General features: G+C 53.4%; 6 protein-coding genes across 6 annotated transcripts; 3 read left to right on the top strand and 3 right to left on the bottom strand.

The window, feature by feature from the left end:
• Positions 1–4: 4 nt before the first annotated feature.
• Positions 5–877, bottom strand: ASPBRDRAFT_477093 (uncharacterized protein). Its single transcript, XM_067625919.1, has one exon. It carries the CDS (start codon positions 647–649, stop codon positions 101–103), a length of 549 nt encoding a protein of 182 aa, XP_067482373.1. The 5' UTR covers positions 650–877; the 3' UTR covers positions 5–100.
• Positions 771–1464, top strand: ASPBRDRAFT_193785 (40S ribosomal protein eS8; the record flags this gene model as incomplete). Its single annotated transcript, XM_067620672.1, has 2 exons — positions 771–844; positions 936–1464. 2 exons carry the CDS (start codon positions 771–773, stop codon positions 1462–1464), a joined length of 603 nt encoding a protein of 200 aa, XP_067482372.1.
• Positions 1465–1858: 394 nt separating this feature from the next.
• On the top strand, positions 1859–2866 carry ASPBRDRAFT_28083 (uncharacterized protein; the record flags this gene model as incomplete). Its single annotated transcript, XM_067622467.1, has 1 exon — positions 1859–2866. One exon carries the CDS (start codon positions 1859–1861, stop codon positions 2864–2866), a length of 1008 nt encoding a protein of 335 aa, XP_067482371.1.
• Positions 2867–3360: 494 nt separating this feature from the next.
• Positions 3361–9714, bottom strand: ASPBRDRAFT_120808 (guanine nucleotide exchange factor DCK1; the record flags this gene model as incomplete). Its single annotated transcript, XM_067617385.1, has 2 exons — positions 3361–3849; positions 3901–9714. 2 exons carry the CDS (start codon positions 9712–9714, stop codon positions 3361–3363), a joined length of 6303 nt encoding a protein of 2100 aa, XP_067482370.1.
• A 602-nt stretch (positions 9715–10316) lies between these two features.
• ASPBRDRAFT_40378 (uncharacterized protein) lies at positions 10317–10776 on the top strand. The gene has a single exon (XM_067624337.1). The coding sequence runs from the start codon at positions 10491–10493 to the stop codon at positions 10662–10664; it is 174 nt and encodes a 57-aa protein (XP_067482369.1). The 5' UTR covers positions 10317–10490; the 3' UTR covers positions 10665–10776.
• A 1379-nt stretch (positions 10777–12155) lies between these two features.
• ASPBRDRAFT_193782 (GTP-Rho binding exocyst subunit SEC3) lies at positions 12156–16899 on the bottom strand (the record flags this gene model as incomplete). The annotated part of the gene is made up of 4 exons (XM_067620671.1): positions 12156–13074; positions 13133–14250; positions 14327–16629; positions 16701–16899. The coding sequence occupies 4 exons, from the start codon at positions 16897–16899 to the stop codon at positions 12156–12158; spliced, it is 4539 nt and encodes a 1512-aa protein (XP_067482368.1).
• Positions 16900–17602: the final 703 nt, after the last annotated feature.

Genomic DNA, 17602 nt, shown 5'->3' with positions numbered 1-17602 from the left:
AGTACGGACACTAGTCTAATATCTACGCGATAGTGGCTTATCGCTTATCGGCTCACGGACGAATCGACTAGCGGCTGACTCAGCACATCACGGGACCACACTAAGCCAATCCCAGACTAGGGTAGTAGGGCAACTTCCACAAGCGAGCCACAGTGCGAAATTCAACGGAAGCCGACGACAAGCACTCAACTCCTTTACGACCAACCCAACGACCCTTGCCCGCTGCGTTCCTGGTGAAGGGCTGCAGGATTAGAGGTGAGTTTGTTGCAATTAATCCGTCGTGATTTCGATCCCTCTCGATTTTTTCCCGCGTCGTCGACGGTCGGTGTGTGCGCGTGCAATCTACGATCGGTCTCGAACTTGAATTGGAAGATATATTCCGGGGTATATCGAAGAGGAAGAAAGAAGAGAAACAAGAGCAGTTGTTTGGTGCAAGGGAATAATAGCGGCGGCGACGACGACGATTGAAAAGAAAGAACAACTCAAAGAAAGATTTTTTCTTCTTCGCTTTCTCGTCCATACCCGAATACGCACACATTTCCAGCATCGAACATCGCCACACAGACACCACACACAACCACACAGTACAATTCAATTCAATCGAAATCGTCTCGACAATCGCACAAACAAACCAAGACCATCGACGCATTGGGGCAAGAAAAAAAATCTTCGGAGAGGGATTTGACAATCACCGACAACAGTCTACTGCTGCTATTGCGAGCATATCCCACTAATACTTCTGCCATCTACAGTCCCCTCGAACAGCAAACATGGGTATCTCACGCGACTCTCGTCACAAGCGCTCGGCTACCGGCGCGAAGAGGGCCACCTACCGCAAGAAGAGGTATGCATGAGTTCCTATTGTCTCTCTAGTCCAATGCACTACGAAAAATAAAAAAAAAAGAACACCGACTGACGCAACGACAACTCAACAGGGCGTTCGAGAAGGGTCGCCAGCCTTCCAACACCCGTATCGGCACCAAGAGAATCCACCTGGTCCGCACCCGTGGTGGTAACCAGAAGTTCCGTGCCCTTCGTCTCGAATCCGGCAACTTCTCGTGGGGTTCTGAGGGTATCTCCCGCAAGACCCGTGTCATCGTTGTGGCCTACCACCCCTCCAACAACGAGCTGGTCCGCACCAACACCCTGACCAAGTCGGCCGTTGTTCAGATCGATGCCGCTCCTTTCCGTCAATGGTACGAGGCCCACTACGGCCAGCCCATCGGCCGCCGTCGCCAGCAGAAGACCGAGACCACCGAGGAGAAGAAGTCCAACAGCGTCGTGAAGAAGCAGGCTGCTCGCTTTGCTGAGCAGGGCAAGGTTGAGTCTGCTGTTGAGCGTCAGTTCGAGTCCGGTCGTCTGTACGCTGTTGTGTCGTCCCGCCCCGGCCAGAGCGGCCGCGTGGACGGATACATCCTGGAGGGTGAGGAGCTGGCTTTCTACCAGCGTGCTATCCGCAAGTAAAGAAATCATACACACAAAAAGCGAATAGTTACGTTGTGTTGTTAAGTTAAAAGGGCTGGATGGATCGGAGTTAGCATTTTTCCAGAAAAACTTAGCTCTGAATTGATGGATGAATCAGATGTTCACACTCATTCCAGTATGATGTTAGACTAGTAGATCAACTGTAGATTGTAGTTACCTTGTTATCTCCGATGACGAAACACTCCTTAAGTGACTTAGTTAATTAGCCCCTCATACCTAGCATTGATGTAACCACTAACCACCCCTTCCCATCTATACTTACCACCCGCCCTTCTATCCCCTCATAAACATCACTCCCTCACCATTTCACCACGACACCATCACATCAACTACACAACTACCCATCCCCCAAACAACGAACACAACACACACAATGAAAACAATAAAAACATCAATCCTCCTCCTCAGCGACACCCACACCAACACCCCATCGCCCCCCTCACACCCCACCTCCAACACTCCCTTCCGCCACCCCCTCCCCCCAACGGACCTCCTAATCCACGCCGGCGACCTCACCAAAGTCAGCTACAAGCACGAACACCTCGCGACACTCTCCTTCCTAAAATCCGCCCCGGCGCCCCTAAAACTCATCATCCCCGGAAACCACGACATCACCCTCGACGAACCATACTACAAGAGTATCGGACACTACCGCCACCGGTACCGCACCGACCACACCGCCCCGTCCGCAACAGCCGGAGGAAGCGACAATGTGTCCGCGGGGAAACAGACACCCGGTGCGGCGTTATCCGATGACGAGTTACGGGAGATCAAGGAGTTGTATACGGGACAGGAAGCGTGGGATGCAGGGATAAGGTATTTGGAGGAAGGGGTGCATGTATTTCGGCTAAATAATGGGGCGGTGTTGAGGGTTTATGCCAGTCCCTGGACGCCCGAGTTTTGTCAGTGGGCGTTTGCGTATCCTCGTGAGGTGGATCGGTTTAATGCCAATCCTGAGGGGGAAGAAGAAGAAGGGCCGGAGAACCCTGTGCCTGACTACCCTGGCGTAGATGTGATGATTACACATGGTCCGCCATACGGCATTCTGGATCAGGTGGTGCCGAATCATATGAGTGTCGGGTGTGAGCATTTGTATCGGGCTGTGAAGAGGGCGAGGCCGCGGGTGCATGTGTTTGGTCATATCCATGAGGGGTATGGGGCGACGCGGAGGGAGTGGAGTTCGGGGAACGAGAGTGTGATTCAGTGTGATAAGGAGACCATGTTGGAGGAGAGGTGTGCCCGGGTGGATGTTAGTGACGATGGGGGCAATGGGTTGCGGTTTGGCGAGGAGACGTTGTTTGTCAATGCGAGTGTGGTGACGGTGCAGTATCATGCTATTAATGCGCCGTGGCTGGTGGAGTTGGATTTACCAGTGGAGTAAGAGGAGGACTGATTAATTACAGTGGTGCTTGCACTCTGCTTCAATTCCAGTATATAGTTTATTTATTCTTAATGACTGTTGTCAGATATCTGTGACAGCGGTAATAGTTTACTCAATGGAGCGCTAATACTAATTGTTATACTATGCTGCTTCATGCTACTAACTACCTGTACAGTGTTCCCCAAACCAGGGTATTGGCTTCGAAATAATGTACAAGTCCAACAAATGAGATGTCCAACAGAAGGGAGAGAAGTGAAGTAGGTATCTCACTAAAAAATGTATATCATGCCGGGATATGTCAAGAAATGAAAGTGCTTTAAAAAGGTAATAATGATCCAACCAGAGAAGAGAAGTATAATGACTGTGCAATCGGCCGGATTCCAACGCTGCAATGCAAGACAATGCCGATGTCGACGCTGAATGAAAATAGAATGCAAATAATGATGAATGTCCAGACATTATCAAGAAGAGAAGGAAAGAAGGTCCGCGAGGTATTATTCCTCGCGCACGGGCGTCTCCGTCCGGAAATCTAGGCGGCTGCCTTTGCGACTGACTCCTTTAAGCAGACTGAACCGCTTGAACACCGAGTCGCGCATGCCGCCGCTTTGGCTGACAGGACTCATCACTTCAGGACTGCGAACAGAGTTGATACTGCTCCGCGTGACCGGCCGGGGGTAGTCGGTGATCGAAGGAATCGTCGACCACCCGCCCTTGGGGCTGCTCACAGATGGGCGATCCTCCGTAGACGTCCCATTGGTATGGGAGGTGGTCCGGCTCACACTGTCGTGCGACTTGCCTGCTGTATCGCGAGAAGCACTTCTGGTCCGTTGCTTCCTCTGACTCTGGCTTTCGTCAGTCGCGCTGGCGCTTATCGACAATGACGATGCATGCTTGTGAAGCACATCGCCTAGCCGGCTTCGTCTCTTGTGATGCGTGTCTCGCGATTGAGTAGTCGTCCGGCTGTGAATGGTGGCTGCGTCATCCTGGTCTACCGCCTCTCCGTTGACGTGCTCCTCCGTGGTTGTGCCATTGACCTTGCCATCCGACTGCGGCTTGGGGTCTTCTTGCACCGTCGACACCGAATTGCTCGCCACGTGATTGCCGCGCTTGAAAGGGTTCATAACGCTGATTCGGTGACTGACAGACTGCTTGGCCGAGTGCTTGCGGCTATGGTTCTTTCGCGACGAGCGAATCAGTTCCTGCTCGGGACTGAGAGCCCGCGACGCAGGCGGCTTCTGGCGCTCCTTTATGGATTCCGGAGTGCTACGCCGAGGCCACTGAGGCGTCTGTTCAGCTTCTGCCGGACGGAGCGAAGAGATTTCTGGCCCGAAAGCCTCTTCAAAACGGCGCGTCAGCTCTGCTTGCGTAGCCTGATGCGCCGGCCGATGGTACAAGGCCAGAGCCTGCTTGATGCCCAAGGCATGATCGATGAGGGCCACTGCCAGCGCGTTCTTCATTGGGTCGGCCGGCTTCGGTGTCACCAGGCCGCCCTCATCCTCTTCATGCGCATCAGACAAGAACTGGCGGTAAGCAGCAACGCAGTTGGGGGTGGCTGCGTTAAGGTCGAGCAACTGTTCCAAAGCTTCACTGAGGTTATTCAAGCCCGTGTCCTCCCCGGAGGCTGCCCGACGCTGCAACATCGACAGCTCATGCGTCTTGCGCCACGTCCGTTCGAGCGCCGTATGCAAAGGCGACAGTGCAACTTCCTTGACCTCAATCACCTCGCTTCTGCGGAGGATGTTGGGGAAAGGCTCGGCAGTGGTATAAACCGTCTTCTCAACCCACTGCTCCTTGACATCTACGTCACGAACGTGCTTCCGTAAGGTTGAGCTGAAGTGACAGGGCTCCGACACCAGCAGATGGTCTCGAACGGACTGCGGGATCTTCGACCGTTGGTAGACCGGATGATCCACGTCGCGATGAACACTGACAGGGTTGATGTGCAGGTATTGGCCCTCGTAATCGTGCACTTCTCCGGAAGACACGACCTGCGCTGCCGGGTGCTCTCGCTGCATACGGTCAATGAAAGAGACCATACGCTCGGTCGGTGAACATTCAATGATGAATTCCTTGTCGCGAAGCGTGGTAGGAAACCCGAGTCCTTTGTATAACACACGGAAGTATCGCGGGAACTGCTTGCTTTCCTTCGAGATGATATCGTAAATCTTGGCCATAGAGCCGTGCGCTCGTGAGAGTTTGGCAAAATCCACCACAGTGTCTTCGTACTGCTGCGCGAGTTCCTTATAGCACACCAGTGCATGCGCCCAGGCCTTGGCGTCCTCGAAATGTTGAATAACCGCAAAGTAAAGGGCTTCCTTTCTCTCGAAAGAGGTCTGCTCCGGAAAAGCAGGGTTGAGCAGCTCAGGCAGAGTCCGCTTCGGATCCCAGTCATATAGATCGGCATGGAATTGAAGGGCCAGCCCGGCTTCGGTGAAGTTTCCTGCGGCAGCCTGCACCTGAGCGAGCTCGTGGACGTAGCGGATGAAGATATCCTCCCGACCCATGTCTTTCATGTACTTCATCAGCCGAAGCGTGTGCAGGCTTTCGGCCATAGAGCCGCCCTGAGAGGCCACGAAGAGGTCGAGCAGCTCATCCACCGTCGCGATCAGGGCCTTGACCGCATTGGACAGGTCTTCGTCGTAATCTGCGGAGCCTTCAAAGTGATCTGACAGTTCTGCGATAAACAGTTTCTGCACAACACTCTCGCTCATATTTTTCCTCTTAAACAGGTTATCTAGGCTGGAAATAACCTCCGTTTCGATTATAGAGAGATCCTGGTTGAGCCCCCATTCGCTCAAAATCATCGTTCGTAGAATGTCGACGGCCACGTGCCGTAGTCCTTCGTGAACACTGAGGCAAAGCTCAATAATGGGTGCCACCAGGCCAGGCACATACTGCACCTGATAGCCACCCAATTTACTCAGCCCGTAGTTTTCTCTCTCCTCATCAGTGGTCTCCCAGCCGATTGATTCCCAGCTGGAGTGTAGTAGGTCCGCACCCTGTTCCCGAACATCGCCCGCGATCTTCCAGATGGCGCGTCGCTTCTGCTCCGGGTAGGTCTCAAGAGCAAGTGCATCACTCGAGACAACCTTGAGCAAAGTCATGAAGAAAGTCTCCCATAGTCTCGTATCGAACGTTTCCGCATCATCCGGGGATGGAAGGAATTTATTGGTCAAGATGGTTGCCAGATACTCCAGACTCTTGACGGTCGCCCGGTGGTTATAGACATGAACGCTGAACCAGCTTTCAGGGTACGCTTCGCAGTTGAGAATCGACGTGTGTACTTCGAATGCCTGTGTAAGGAAACTGGAGAGCTCCATGCCCTTCAGCCGGGGCCGCTTAGGGTTGGGTATGGTCGCCGCTCCAGCCAAAACTGCGGACAGCTCCACCAGCGCTTCGTCGAATTTCTGAGAGTGCTTTGAAGATTTCACCTGGAATGGGAACGATTTGCTGAAGAGCAAAGAAAGGTAGCTCGTCTCTTCAACACCGTCAGGGATGATGGAATAGTATGACGACACGATCTTTGGCACAAACTCGTACAGGTACGGATCGGGTTGTTTCAACAGCTCTGCCACGATCGCGCAGCACAGCCGGACCTGGTCGCGGTAGAGGTCCGATATGGACCCTGTCGCACCCCAGTAGGGTGCCAACCAGCTGATACAGCTTGACACTAGACTCTTTCGCTCCGATCCTGAAGCGAAGATGTCTAGGCGAGTGTAGTGTTGGATGAGAACCAGCTTGTAGAGGATCAGCATGCCTGTGACATCTTTGCAGGAGTCAATGAAGCTGAGCGCAATCATGATCGTCTCATCACGGCTGAGTACTTTTGACAGCTCAGGGAGCCAGGTGTGGAAATGCTGAACCACGAGGGTTTTGTTTCCCACCATCGCAGGCGAGGGGTTCTTCATCAGAGCCTCCAGCGACTTGAATATCGTATGCAGATCCCGGTTGAACGTCGACTGTACCCTAGTAATGCCGATACCTTCTTCTTTGGCTTTCTGCTGCTGTCGAGCATTGATGATGAACTTGAGGACATGACGTCCTACCTTGAACGTCGCACGGAGATTTCGCGACTGCTGAGCATCGGAGCTAGCCTGAAGGAGACGTAGGTAGCTTCTGACGAGACATGGCGTGGCGAAGGGGAAGTTGAACTGGTTGTCGGCATAGTGATCAACCAATGGGCCCAGGTTGAACCGTCGGTCGTGCACAATACCCAGAACCGTGACTAGATCGTTGAAAATCAAATCCTCGTATTCTTCGTTGCCTGCATTCTCCACCAAGATTCCGAAGAGGGAGTCCAAGACGCTGCTGAGCTGCTTCACAATCTCGATCTCCGGCACGAAAAGGACGCGCTTCAGGGTATCCAATACTTCATTCACAGGCCTTTCCCTCCAGTTCAGAAGGCTAAGAATCACCTGATCCTGCGAATATTCCGTGCTGCATAGATGTGTATCCAATCGCAGGGTGGCCAAAGGACCGGTGACTGCCTCATCTTTCGCTGATTCATTCTTGCCCAGCGAACTCCATGGTAAAGAGAGATAGGCTCCCTTGCCATTCTCGATATTCGACGTACACTTGTCGTAAGCATGCAGCAGGAGTGAATGAGGGCCATCTCGCATGAAAGCCTGATTATCCCACAATGGCATCCAAGCAAGCGCAAAGGGAAACTCGGGCGCATCGGCAATACTCATAATCAAATGCGATCCAGGGATCTGGTCGGTGGGGACGTTGAGACGAATGGTTTGGTTCCAAGGTACGCCCCGATCGGCTACTGTGGTGCGCCATGCTGTCTGTGCTGCATGGTTAGACGCGGGGAAAACGCACCGATCAACGCGCGCCCCCGACGATGTGCGAACCTCAAGAGTTAGCTGGAGGTTGCGGAGTCCAGTGTGCCCCGGAACCGGAACTTGACCAGATTGAGGATGCGAAAGCAATGCCTCAGGAGGGAACGTAGCGTGAGAGATCGTCACGTAAATATCGGACCGAGGTTTTGTTGGGGCCTGAGAGAAGCCCATTCTCCTCGTCTGAACGACATTGTGCAAGGAGGTGGGATTTTTCCGAACCAGACCATCTGCGTCGGGGTCCACATAGGGGTAGAGGTGGAAATGCAGACGAGAAGCTCGTTGAGATCGCGCGTACTTGCCAGTAGGGCTCGGGAGTAATGTGCGGACAACACGATCAAAGCCATCATCCCGACCCTCTTTATCCTCGCTGTCTTCAGATGGAGACCAGATATTGATCACCTGCTCCGCGTCCTTCTCTTGACGCAGGATCTGGGACACCTCGAGAAAACCAACTCCCACGGTCCGAAGCTGAGTCGATTCTTTAAGTGGTTGGCTGCTAGCCTTTTCCTTCGCACTTGCATTGCTTCCGGACGATTGAGGCGGAGCTTTACCCGGCTCCTTCCCCTGTTCGGGACTTTGGATACCGCGTGGCTTCGAGGTCCACATCATGCTGCGGCGAGTTCTGAGACTCCCCTTAACTGATTGATTAATCCCATTTTGCTGCTTGTTACCAGAAGAGCTGTCCCGCGAGATGGACGTCCTCGGCTGGGCGGCGGCGCTAGCGACTGATGTAGTTTCTAGGGCGCGAACCATTACGACCATGTAGAGCCTGGGACCATTTGCAGTGCTGTCGCCAATATCCGTGCTGCTCAAGTCGGTGAACAGCGTTTTTAATTTGGCGCTCTGTCCCATACTTGCAAACTTCTCTGGCGAAGGAATGTCCAAGACGTATGTCTCAGAAAGGGGTATGAGAGCTCCCGTCTCGGACTGGGAGCACAGGTAGACAGCCAATGTTACTGGGCCGGGCGCATGCCCAGAGACGGCGTTGACTTCGAGCATCAAATGATGGAGCGCAGCGGCGTCTGATTGCTGCATGGGACTGCTGTCGAGCATGCTCATTTCGGACTGTAGCCTGGCCAGTTCTACGGCCGAATCCTCCCCAGTGAGCAGACGCCCTCTTTGCTGAGGATCTCTCACAATGATCTCGCCACCCAGCGCTTTGTTTCCGCGAACGAGCTTCCAGACCACTTCTTGCCGCAGCACATCCTTCTCTTGTGCGGTGAGAACGTTATACAAGAGTTGGCGCCTTGCGAAATCGAGTTCCTCGACAATCTTCGTCATCTCCTCTACCGTGACATACTGGCGGGAGAGCAACAACTGATGTAGGTTGGTAGAATGCCATTCGCGTAGACAGGATGCAATCTCGTCGACGAGCGGCTCGGAGAGCGACGTGGGCGTTTCATCGCCAATCTTGAGCATCGGCACAGGTGCGGCTGGTTTGGGTGCGTCTGGGTCTCGAGGGGCCACGTTGATCGGGGCGAGCGGCATCGAATTCGTCCGTAGGATGGTTTGAGGAGAGCGCGGGCTGGCCGGGCTTCCACGCCCATCCTCATCTAGCCGCTGGATGAAGATCTGGGATGGCTTTCCTTTCTTCGCGATCACGACATTAGATACTTCCCCAAACGCGTTATCATCGTCTTGGAAGGAGGCCATGCTGTGGCGCACATCTCCCTCCGCAACCGCCGTTAAGGCGACACTCGATCGGTCGCCATTGGTAATCGTCTTCTCTCCATCGCCTAGTACTTCGCGGATCTCGACGCAATTCCGGGGGAAGATTCCGGAAAAGACCCTCGCCTCAAGAGTTTGGCCCTTGGAGCTCGTCAAGCCCGCCAGCAATGACGGCGGCGCGACGAGGTAACCACGACACCATTCCCCATTGGCGCCACCTTGTTCAATTATATACAGCTCATCACCAAGCTCCAGAGGCAGATCGGCCGGGGTAGTCGGCTGAAAAGGGTAGATAGCGACGGCGAAAGCGATTCGAGGCAGAGGCCGCCAGGGCATATCTGCGATCGAGGCGGCACTCCAAAGCACACCCCGCCGCGGCGTTCGTCACAATGGGCGTTCCGAGGAATGAAGGAGTACCGATGAAGCGGGGCCGAAGGGGGGAGGGGTTCAGATCTGACAGTTGATCCTTTTGGTCGATTGGCTGGGGTCGCTACATGCAGGTATGGTATGAGAAGAGAGGGAGGAATGTAGACGGGGTCGCGAGATGCGGAAGCGCGAATCCGAGGTGTACTTTGCGGGATTGGTGTCTTGCTAATTGAGATAAAGGGGGGTACGGAGGGACAACTAGATGGTCATCACCAAATGTGCGGTTAGCGAGAGAGGTATTCTAGTAAGCGAAACGTAGGCGTGCTTCGTTGGTGTGTCAAAGTTAGAGAGAGAGAGAGGGTCATGATAAGCGGAGGAGCAAAAGCCATCCAGGAGCGGGCGTCGCAAAGGGTCTCAGTGACCGGAAAATACCGCCGCAATTGGAGCCAGCTAATACTTAGTAAAAGGTACTAGTAGTGGCCGTGACTAGAGCAAGAATCGTAACGAGGAGAGCATCACTAAATTGATTTCCTCCAGCTCTCTGGCCTCCGACAATTTTGTCGGCAGGCCCCTTAGCAGTGGAATGGGAGTGGAGCCGAGGGAGTTGTTCACTTGGCAGGAACTGTGGAGAAAGGCACACAGATGAAACGAAGGGAGGGGGTGTGTTTAAAGGAGGAGGGGGGGAACTTACCCAAAGCTAAAGGTAATGTAGGAGAGGAAGAGAAGAAGGGAGAGAAGAAGAAGGGATGAAATTGAAGGAGTGGGAGGAGAGGGAGGATAGTAAGAGCAACAGAAAAGAAGGAGAAGGAGAGAGGAAGAAGAAGAAGAAGAAGCAGGATGATGATCGCAGGGCCGATGATGCTTCCATGGAGCAGGAGAGCCTGAGGATCGGGGCGGGAGGCGGAGAGGGAGGCAAGTGAGTGTGTGTGAGGACAGCCTGAGGCTAGAACACTGCTGAGACTGAGCAGGAAACTCGACTAGCGATTTCCCGAGCAGGTTGATTAACTTTAATTGATCGTTATATTGGCCTCGTCATTTACTGATCTCATGCTTCAAAACATCGGTAGGTCCAAAGAAAACTGAAATTGAGCTTGTCAACCACTAACTAATTACTTATCTATATCTCATATATCCCACGCCCTCCTTTTTGGGAGGGTTATGTCCAACGTTGCTTGTGCCTGGTCCATCCAACAAACGGATCTGGCACACTATTTCCAGCCCATCCATGGGTCCAAGTCCGACCGATCGAGTGTACCACCAGTGAGAATGGAGAGGATGCTGCGTGTATCCAAGTTTCGCCGGCACGTTCTCCTTCCTTCGATTTATTTTCTTTTTCCTACTAGGAACGTCCCATCCCGTCAGAGGAACAGTAAAAAGCAAGGGGAGAAAGTCCACCATTTCTTCCATTGTGGTCCGTGAACTTGCAATAACTAACTAGATAGTTAGCTGTGGGATATACTTAGATAATAGTGCTACTCCGTAAGTCTTGCTTAGGACCTGTCCATGTGCCCAGACCGGCCCCGACCCCCAATAGATAGTCATAACGCTCCTCCCATTATCTATCTTATATTTAGATGATCAACTCGCTGATTACTCGTTACAATTCTAGATCCTAGGCACGGAGTCAGGCTGACATGTTCATTTCACCCAGCACAGACCCAGCGCGTGGCCCCCTGAATCCAGGGCTATAAAAACCAACTAACTTAAAGGAACTACTAAAAAAGGTTTCCATGAGATGGAGTTGGGGCAGCTGCCCGCTGACTGGTCCATCCTGCTGGGCCGCTAAATTGGTCTCCCTCGCTTTTCTTTTTTGAGAGGCGTTTCTCTGTCCCTCTCCGGTGATGATCGACCTGTTGCCAGTATTAGTTCCTTCATCGTCCATCATTACTCTCGACAATGATGGAGTCCGTAGAGTAGACAAATACTCCACGCTCCGGATATTCCCCCAAGCTTATTGATGGTAATATATGGGACATCCCTACATTGACGATGGAGTTTTCCTTTTCCTTCTTTCGCCTCACTGGCGATCTGGCACAGCGCCCACGCTGAATTGGAATCCTTCCTAATGCTGCCTCCCGTTCCTCTCAACGTCGTTTACTCTGTTGTCCCACGAGAAGTAGAATGCAGTGCGACCGTAGCAGTCAGGTTACCGATTACCTTCCTCCCCTCCATTGATCAACGGGCTATAGATACATGAACTGGTATAGGTACTTAAGACAAAAAGCAAGAAGAGAAGAACACAGGGACAAATGCACATATCCAACCCATGCGCCCGTCCTATGATGCGCAAAAAAAAAGAACGAAAGTCCTATCACATCCACCCTCTCGTCCAGAGAACTTGCCATTGACAGATGCTCGTCAAAAGGGACTCTAGCCACACGAGTCAGAACAAGTAATAGAGACACCGCTCTTCACCTCTGGAACATGGCAATGGCGTCCTCCTTGCGCCATTCCAGCTCCAACTGGCCTTCGTACACCGCATCAACAACACGTCGGGTCCGATCATACGCTTCCCCATACCGACCCTCGCACTCCCGGAGCACCTTCAACACTAAGCTCCGACTCAAACCGGGATCGTCCGCGTCACCAAAATGCTTCTCGACCCGCTTCTTCAGCATTTCAATCCCTCGCCGAATTTCCTTGGCATCGTACGTCGCCAACACCTTCTTTGCCACAGATCGGGAGTGGCTAGGTCGGCTGGCAATATCGGCGGGGTTGATGCCCGTCGCCACTAGATTCTCCACCGACTCAATAAACTCTAGCAGCTTGCCCAGTGGTCGGTGAATGATGGAGTCGAGGTAGAGTTTCATATGCTCCTGCATGTCCTGGTGCGCCCGATCGCGCCACCGCTCCAGGACTGGGAGGCTCCGGACATCGACCTCCTCGATGTAGTGGTTCATGTTCTCAATGAGGAGAATGTGGTAATTCAAGATTTCCTTATCTTCCGGGTCTCCCGAAGTCGCAGCCGCACCCGTGGGTTGGCCCGGCGCCTCCTTGGCGATGAACTTGAGCGATTCCCACATGGCGCGGTTGATGCGATCGTAGGCTTCGTTCACGTTGACCCGGATGTCGTAGAACTCCTGCGAAAGCATGTTCTCCACGGCTGTGGAGAAGTGGGGGAAGACACGCATGAATGATATCACGCCTTTGCGCTTATTCACTTTGACCTTGGTCTCCTCGATACCTCGAATCTGCTCATCGACAAACCGATTGAAGAGGCCGAGCAACCGGGAATGGAGTTTCTGAAGGGAATGGATGATAAAGTCCTGATTGGTGTCGTCGAACTCGGATATGGCTTTCTCAATGGCCAGCAAAATACCGATTCCTTGTCTACATGATAAAGTCAGTCTGTAGTTCCATCAAAAGCGCACAACAATTTCCAACTTACAGCGGATCAGCTCTGATAGCCCAGTCCACAAGGTTTTGCATATCAGTCGGCCAAAAAGCGAAAAGTTCGTCCATGATCTGCTCAACTTTCTTGGCCATCGCTCGGTCGGGATCGTGCAGCTGTTTGGAATTGAAGCTAGGTATCCTCCGCTCATCCGGAGCGCCTGACATGACCAAATCGGGAAAGTCAACCGTAGAAAGCGAGTTGAGATGGAAGAAGTAGACGATGAAATTCTGCTCTTCCGAAATCATATGCAGTGTCTCTTGAAGCGTGCCCCCAAATGCTTCGCACGGCTCCAGCTTGCCATGTTGCTTGTCTCCTGAGGGAAGCTTGAGGCCTGCTGCAGCTCTAATGGTCTTGCCTCGCCGCACTGTGAGCTTGCGCGCCGCCATGGTGATTCCTTCAGACTCCTTCTCCTTCTCCTGGTGAGTAAAGAGGAGTTCCTGCTCCTCTCCACTTGGCTTTCTCGCCGCCTTCTTCCACGCCAGGTTGTTGTCTCGGAAATCATTTTGGTAGGGGTGTTTGGCCTGTTGTTCATAGAGGTTGATGAGCGCATGCCACTCCCCGGAACTAACTTCCCGAGCGAAGAGGATCACAGCATGATACTGCCACAATTCGCGACGGCAGTAGCCACGGGCTTCGCTGTCGAGCTTCAGGGGATCCTTTTGACCATGGGCAGCCGCATCAATCCTCTTCTGTTCCGCCACCTTGTATGCAATAGCCATGAATTGCTTCAGTCGTTGTAAGAACACACGAGCATGCGTGCGATACTCTTCCTTCTTTTCTTTGATTGCACGCATTTGGCCGATTTCCGTGTCGGCATACACGCCCAGACTGCCGTGGTCTCCCGCCGCATCAGCAAGCCGCCTCTTGTTGTGCCAGATGTCAGAATCAATCATCAACATTGCTTTGTACAATGTAGATAGAGCGAGTTCGGTATCTCGGAGTCCATCGGGATTGCTCAATGACGACTCCTTCAAGGCACGGACGTCGTCCGAGGAAATGGAAAGAGTCTTGAGTAGGTTTTGCAGCTCGTTCTGAAGCAACTTTTGGTTGGCTGTTTGTACCTGTAGACCCTGGGACTGCGTTTCGATATAAGCCACGTCATCGTTAAGAGTCTGTTAACCCCCGTTAGCATAGTACAATATTGATCAGGCGAAGGAAACAGCGCCCAAGAATGCATTGACAACTTACGTTGAGCTCATGGGAATACAAAGTTAGAAGGTTGTCCAGCTCTTCACACTCTACGATCGTCTTGTCGATGAGTTTTGCAAGTTGATCAATCTTGCCCTCCTGTTGTTCAAGGTTACCAAGCCAGCTGGTAGCCTCCACACGACCGATCTCTCGACGGATATCTGCCTCCAGATCTTCGATCTTCTTTTCGTCTCCTAGTCGACCGTTCCAACCGAGGTCAGTCAGGATATCGTCGAAGTCAATTCCACGCCCTTCAAGAACGGTAGGGTCAAGTCCGAGCGCTTGGCAGTACTTGATCGTGTTGTCCTCATGACGTCTGCGGCGACGATCATGGGGCGAAGGAGACACGGATCTCGATCTTTCCGTATCAACCTTTACAGAAGCTCTTGACGTATCTCTTGGCCCTGCGAGTACCTCAGTCAAACCCATCGTAGGCTCAACAGGAGCAGCTTGAGTTATTTCGACAGCGGGCGGCTCAATTCTCGGGGGTTCGGAAGGAGGCTGCACTGCTGGTGCTGCTGGTGCTGCTGGCGGTGCTAGTGGTGCCGGCGGCTGCACCTCCTTCTCAGGGGATGACGATACAACTGGAGGAGTCTCTGCTTCCGGCGTCTCAGGTGAGGTCACCGTATTTTCACTGTTAGTCCGAAGCAGAAATGGAGCAGGCACCACACTGGTGATTCCATCCGGTTCATCAGCGGCAGCTTTCTGCTTCTTCGCAGCTGCTAGAAGCCTCTCGCCAGCACCACCAGGTCTCGGCTTGAAGGCTCCATGAGCAGTGGCAGCTTTGCGGAATGCGCTTGCAACATCCTTAGCCTGCTTCTTTTTGATCATCGGGCCAAGGCCAGGGCGGTGTGCATCGGGATCGTTCTCTTCCACAGGCTCGGCGGCCTCAAGAGCGCTCGGAGGTGGTGGTACTGCTGCAGCAGCAGTTTCTGCTAATGGCTCAATCGGTTCCGGATCCTTCGTCGAAATTGGCAGTGTCGGAGCTGTGGGCACCGGCGCCTCAGCGGACTCAACGGTTGGTGGGGCTTTGCTGAAACCTGAAGAGCCTGGCGTGAGTGCTGCTGGAACCTCAACAGCGGGAGTTTTGATGGAGTTGCTTGGGGGTTCAGGCTCCTGTTGTTCTGCTCGTGCAGGCGTAGCAACTGGCTTTTCGGCGGCTTCTCTTAAGGGCGACCTGGGACCCACGCTGCTTCCCGGACTATGCATAAAGGTGTGGTTTTCGCCTGAAACCGACCCAGGAGTAGTAGGACGAAGACCGTCTGTACTGCGGCTGGGATGAAGATCATGGGTACGAAGTGTAGGCCTGGACTCAGGACCTTTCCGCCCGTCGCGTGAGGATGGTGGACGGGAGTCAGGCAGGGGACTCCCCGACCTGGCTTCTTCAAAGCTGCCATTTGGCCGTTCCCGCTGACCAGCAACAGGAGCGGCCTGCAAACTAGAGGGATAGTCCCTATTTCTCGGTTCCGGTGGGGAGATTATGGGTACCTTTGGCACTCTGGGTTCCGTGGCAAGACGCTCGGCTGCGCGTGGAGGTGGTTGTTCGCGCTGGTCAGGAGGCAATGGCGGGGGGTGTTGAGGAGGGCTAAACGGAGGAGTGCCGCTTTTACCCGACTGGCCAGTAGACGGCCTTCCCATCTGGTCACGACTTCTTTGCGCTCGTAGAGCATGTTCCTCAGATGATGATGGTGGTGGTCGTCTTGGTCCATCGCGACTGGGCGCACGGCTAGAATACGGTGACTGAGGCCGGCTGCCTTGTGAAGAGGGAGGCCGCGGGGGAGGCAGGGACACATCGGGACGTGGAGGACCTGGAGGAGGGCCTTTGGGAGCTGGAGGACCTGCAGCTGACGCACCAGCCAGCAGCTGTCGTTCACGGTCATCGAAGCCGATCAGGGTCGGTACCTTGCCGCCAGTGTATTTTCTGTAGATCTTAACAAGGCTGCCGATGAAAAAATCCTTCTCTTTGGAGGTCCGTGCATGCCAGTAATAAGGCTTTCCAACGGTGACGATAAATCCAACATTGGCAGCCCACTGCTTGTGTTGTTGTTCTAACGGCGTGCTCGGGACCAAGGCGTTGTACGACTGGATGGAGGAGAGATCATCCAGCATCCACGTCTTGCCGATAGAGAACGAGCCATCATTGTTCTCGCGCGCCTTGTGCATGCGCACTCTGCCTGACCGTCTGACGGCGACAATAATCACTCGAGGTTTCTTATTCTCGGGCGGCGAATTGGGTGGAGCGGGGGTAGACGGATATGCCGCATCTTCTAAAATGCGGACATGTGTTATGTAGGACTCGACCACTAGCAGGCAGAAGGAAACAAGTCAACCGGACACCCTTTCAAGAACAGCAGCATGGGAGAGAGGTACATACAAGAGCCATCGCTGTCTTTTTTGCCAAAACAGCTATGAATGATCCGCCGCTTCTCATCCTCGAATTTCTCGGCCCTCGACATCGAGGCATCCCCGGGGCCGGCGTTACCGCCATTGCGACTATCACCAGCTCGACGAGGGTCTCTCTGGGGGGGCATCTCGCCAGGCGGGGGACCCCGCATGCGGTCACGACTACTCATAGTTGCTAATCGATCTCCGAAAGCCTGGATCACTCAGGAGTTGTACGGGGATCAAGTGGACATGGTCGGGAAGACGGGGGCAGGGATCACACGGGGCGCGCGCCGTGGGCGAGGACTGGAATGGTCAGTCAATCGGTAGGCTCCAACGAGCAAAATCGTGATTCATTCAAAGAGGAAGTAAATTGGTAGAAGACGGCGCCATAAACGATTTGGCGCAGAACCAAGTTCCAATACCGACGGAAGGTGGAGGAGGAGGAGGGAGCCAGAGAGGTAGGATTAGGTCATTCCTTAGCCACTAACTAACTAGTAAGCTACCGTTAACTTGGGAGGGCGAGAGCATGGGCTGGCGGCTGCGGATACGGCACGGAACTTAGTCTCGGCGGAGGTGGCAGTTGATTTTACGCAGTTGTAGACAACACTCCCCGCTAGGATTGATGAAATAGTATTTAGGAGAGACGCTCTACATGTGCTAGAGAATGTGCATTTATTTATGTTTTGCAAGAAAAGGAGACAGCCCCAGAGCCTGCTCCTGAGTAGATCCCCTAAGCCATTTGGCACGTTTGAGCTCGTACAGCATAATTATGTAATCATATAGAGGCGTATGCATAATCAAAGCGCACCCGGTCCACTCTGGATGCCTGTGCATAAGCAACTAGTTACCTGTCATGCAGGATGGCCGAGTCCAGTTTTGGATTCTGTATAA

Source organism: Aspergillus brasiliensis (assembly GCF_001889945.1).
Source record: "Aspergillus brasiliensis CBS 101740 unplaced genomic scaffold ASPBRscaffold_3, whole genome shotgun sequence".
Classification (NCBI taxonomy): Eukaryota; Fungi; Ascomycota; class Eurotiomycetes; order Eurotiales; family Aspergillaceae; genus Aspergillus; species Aspergillus brasiliensis.
This window is presented reverse-complemented; position numbering and strand designations above follow the sequence as displayed.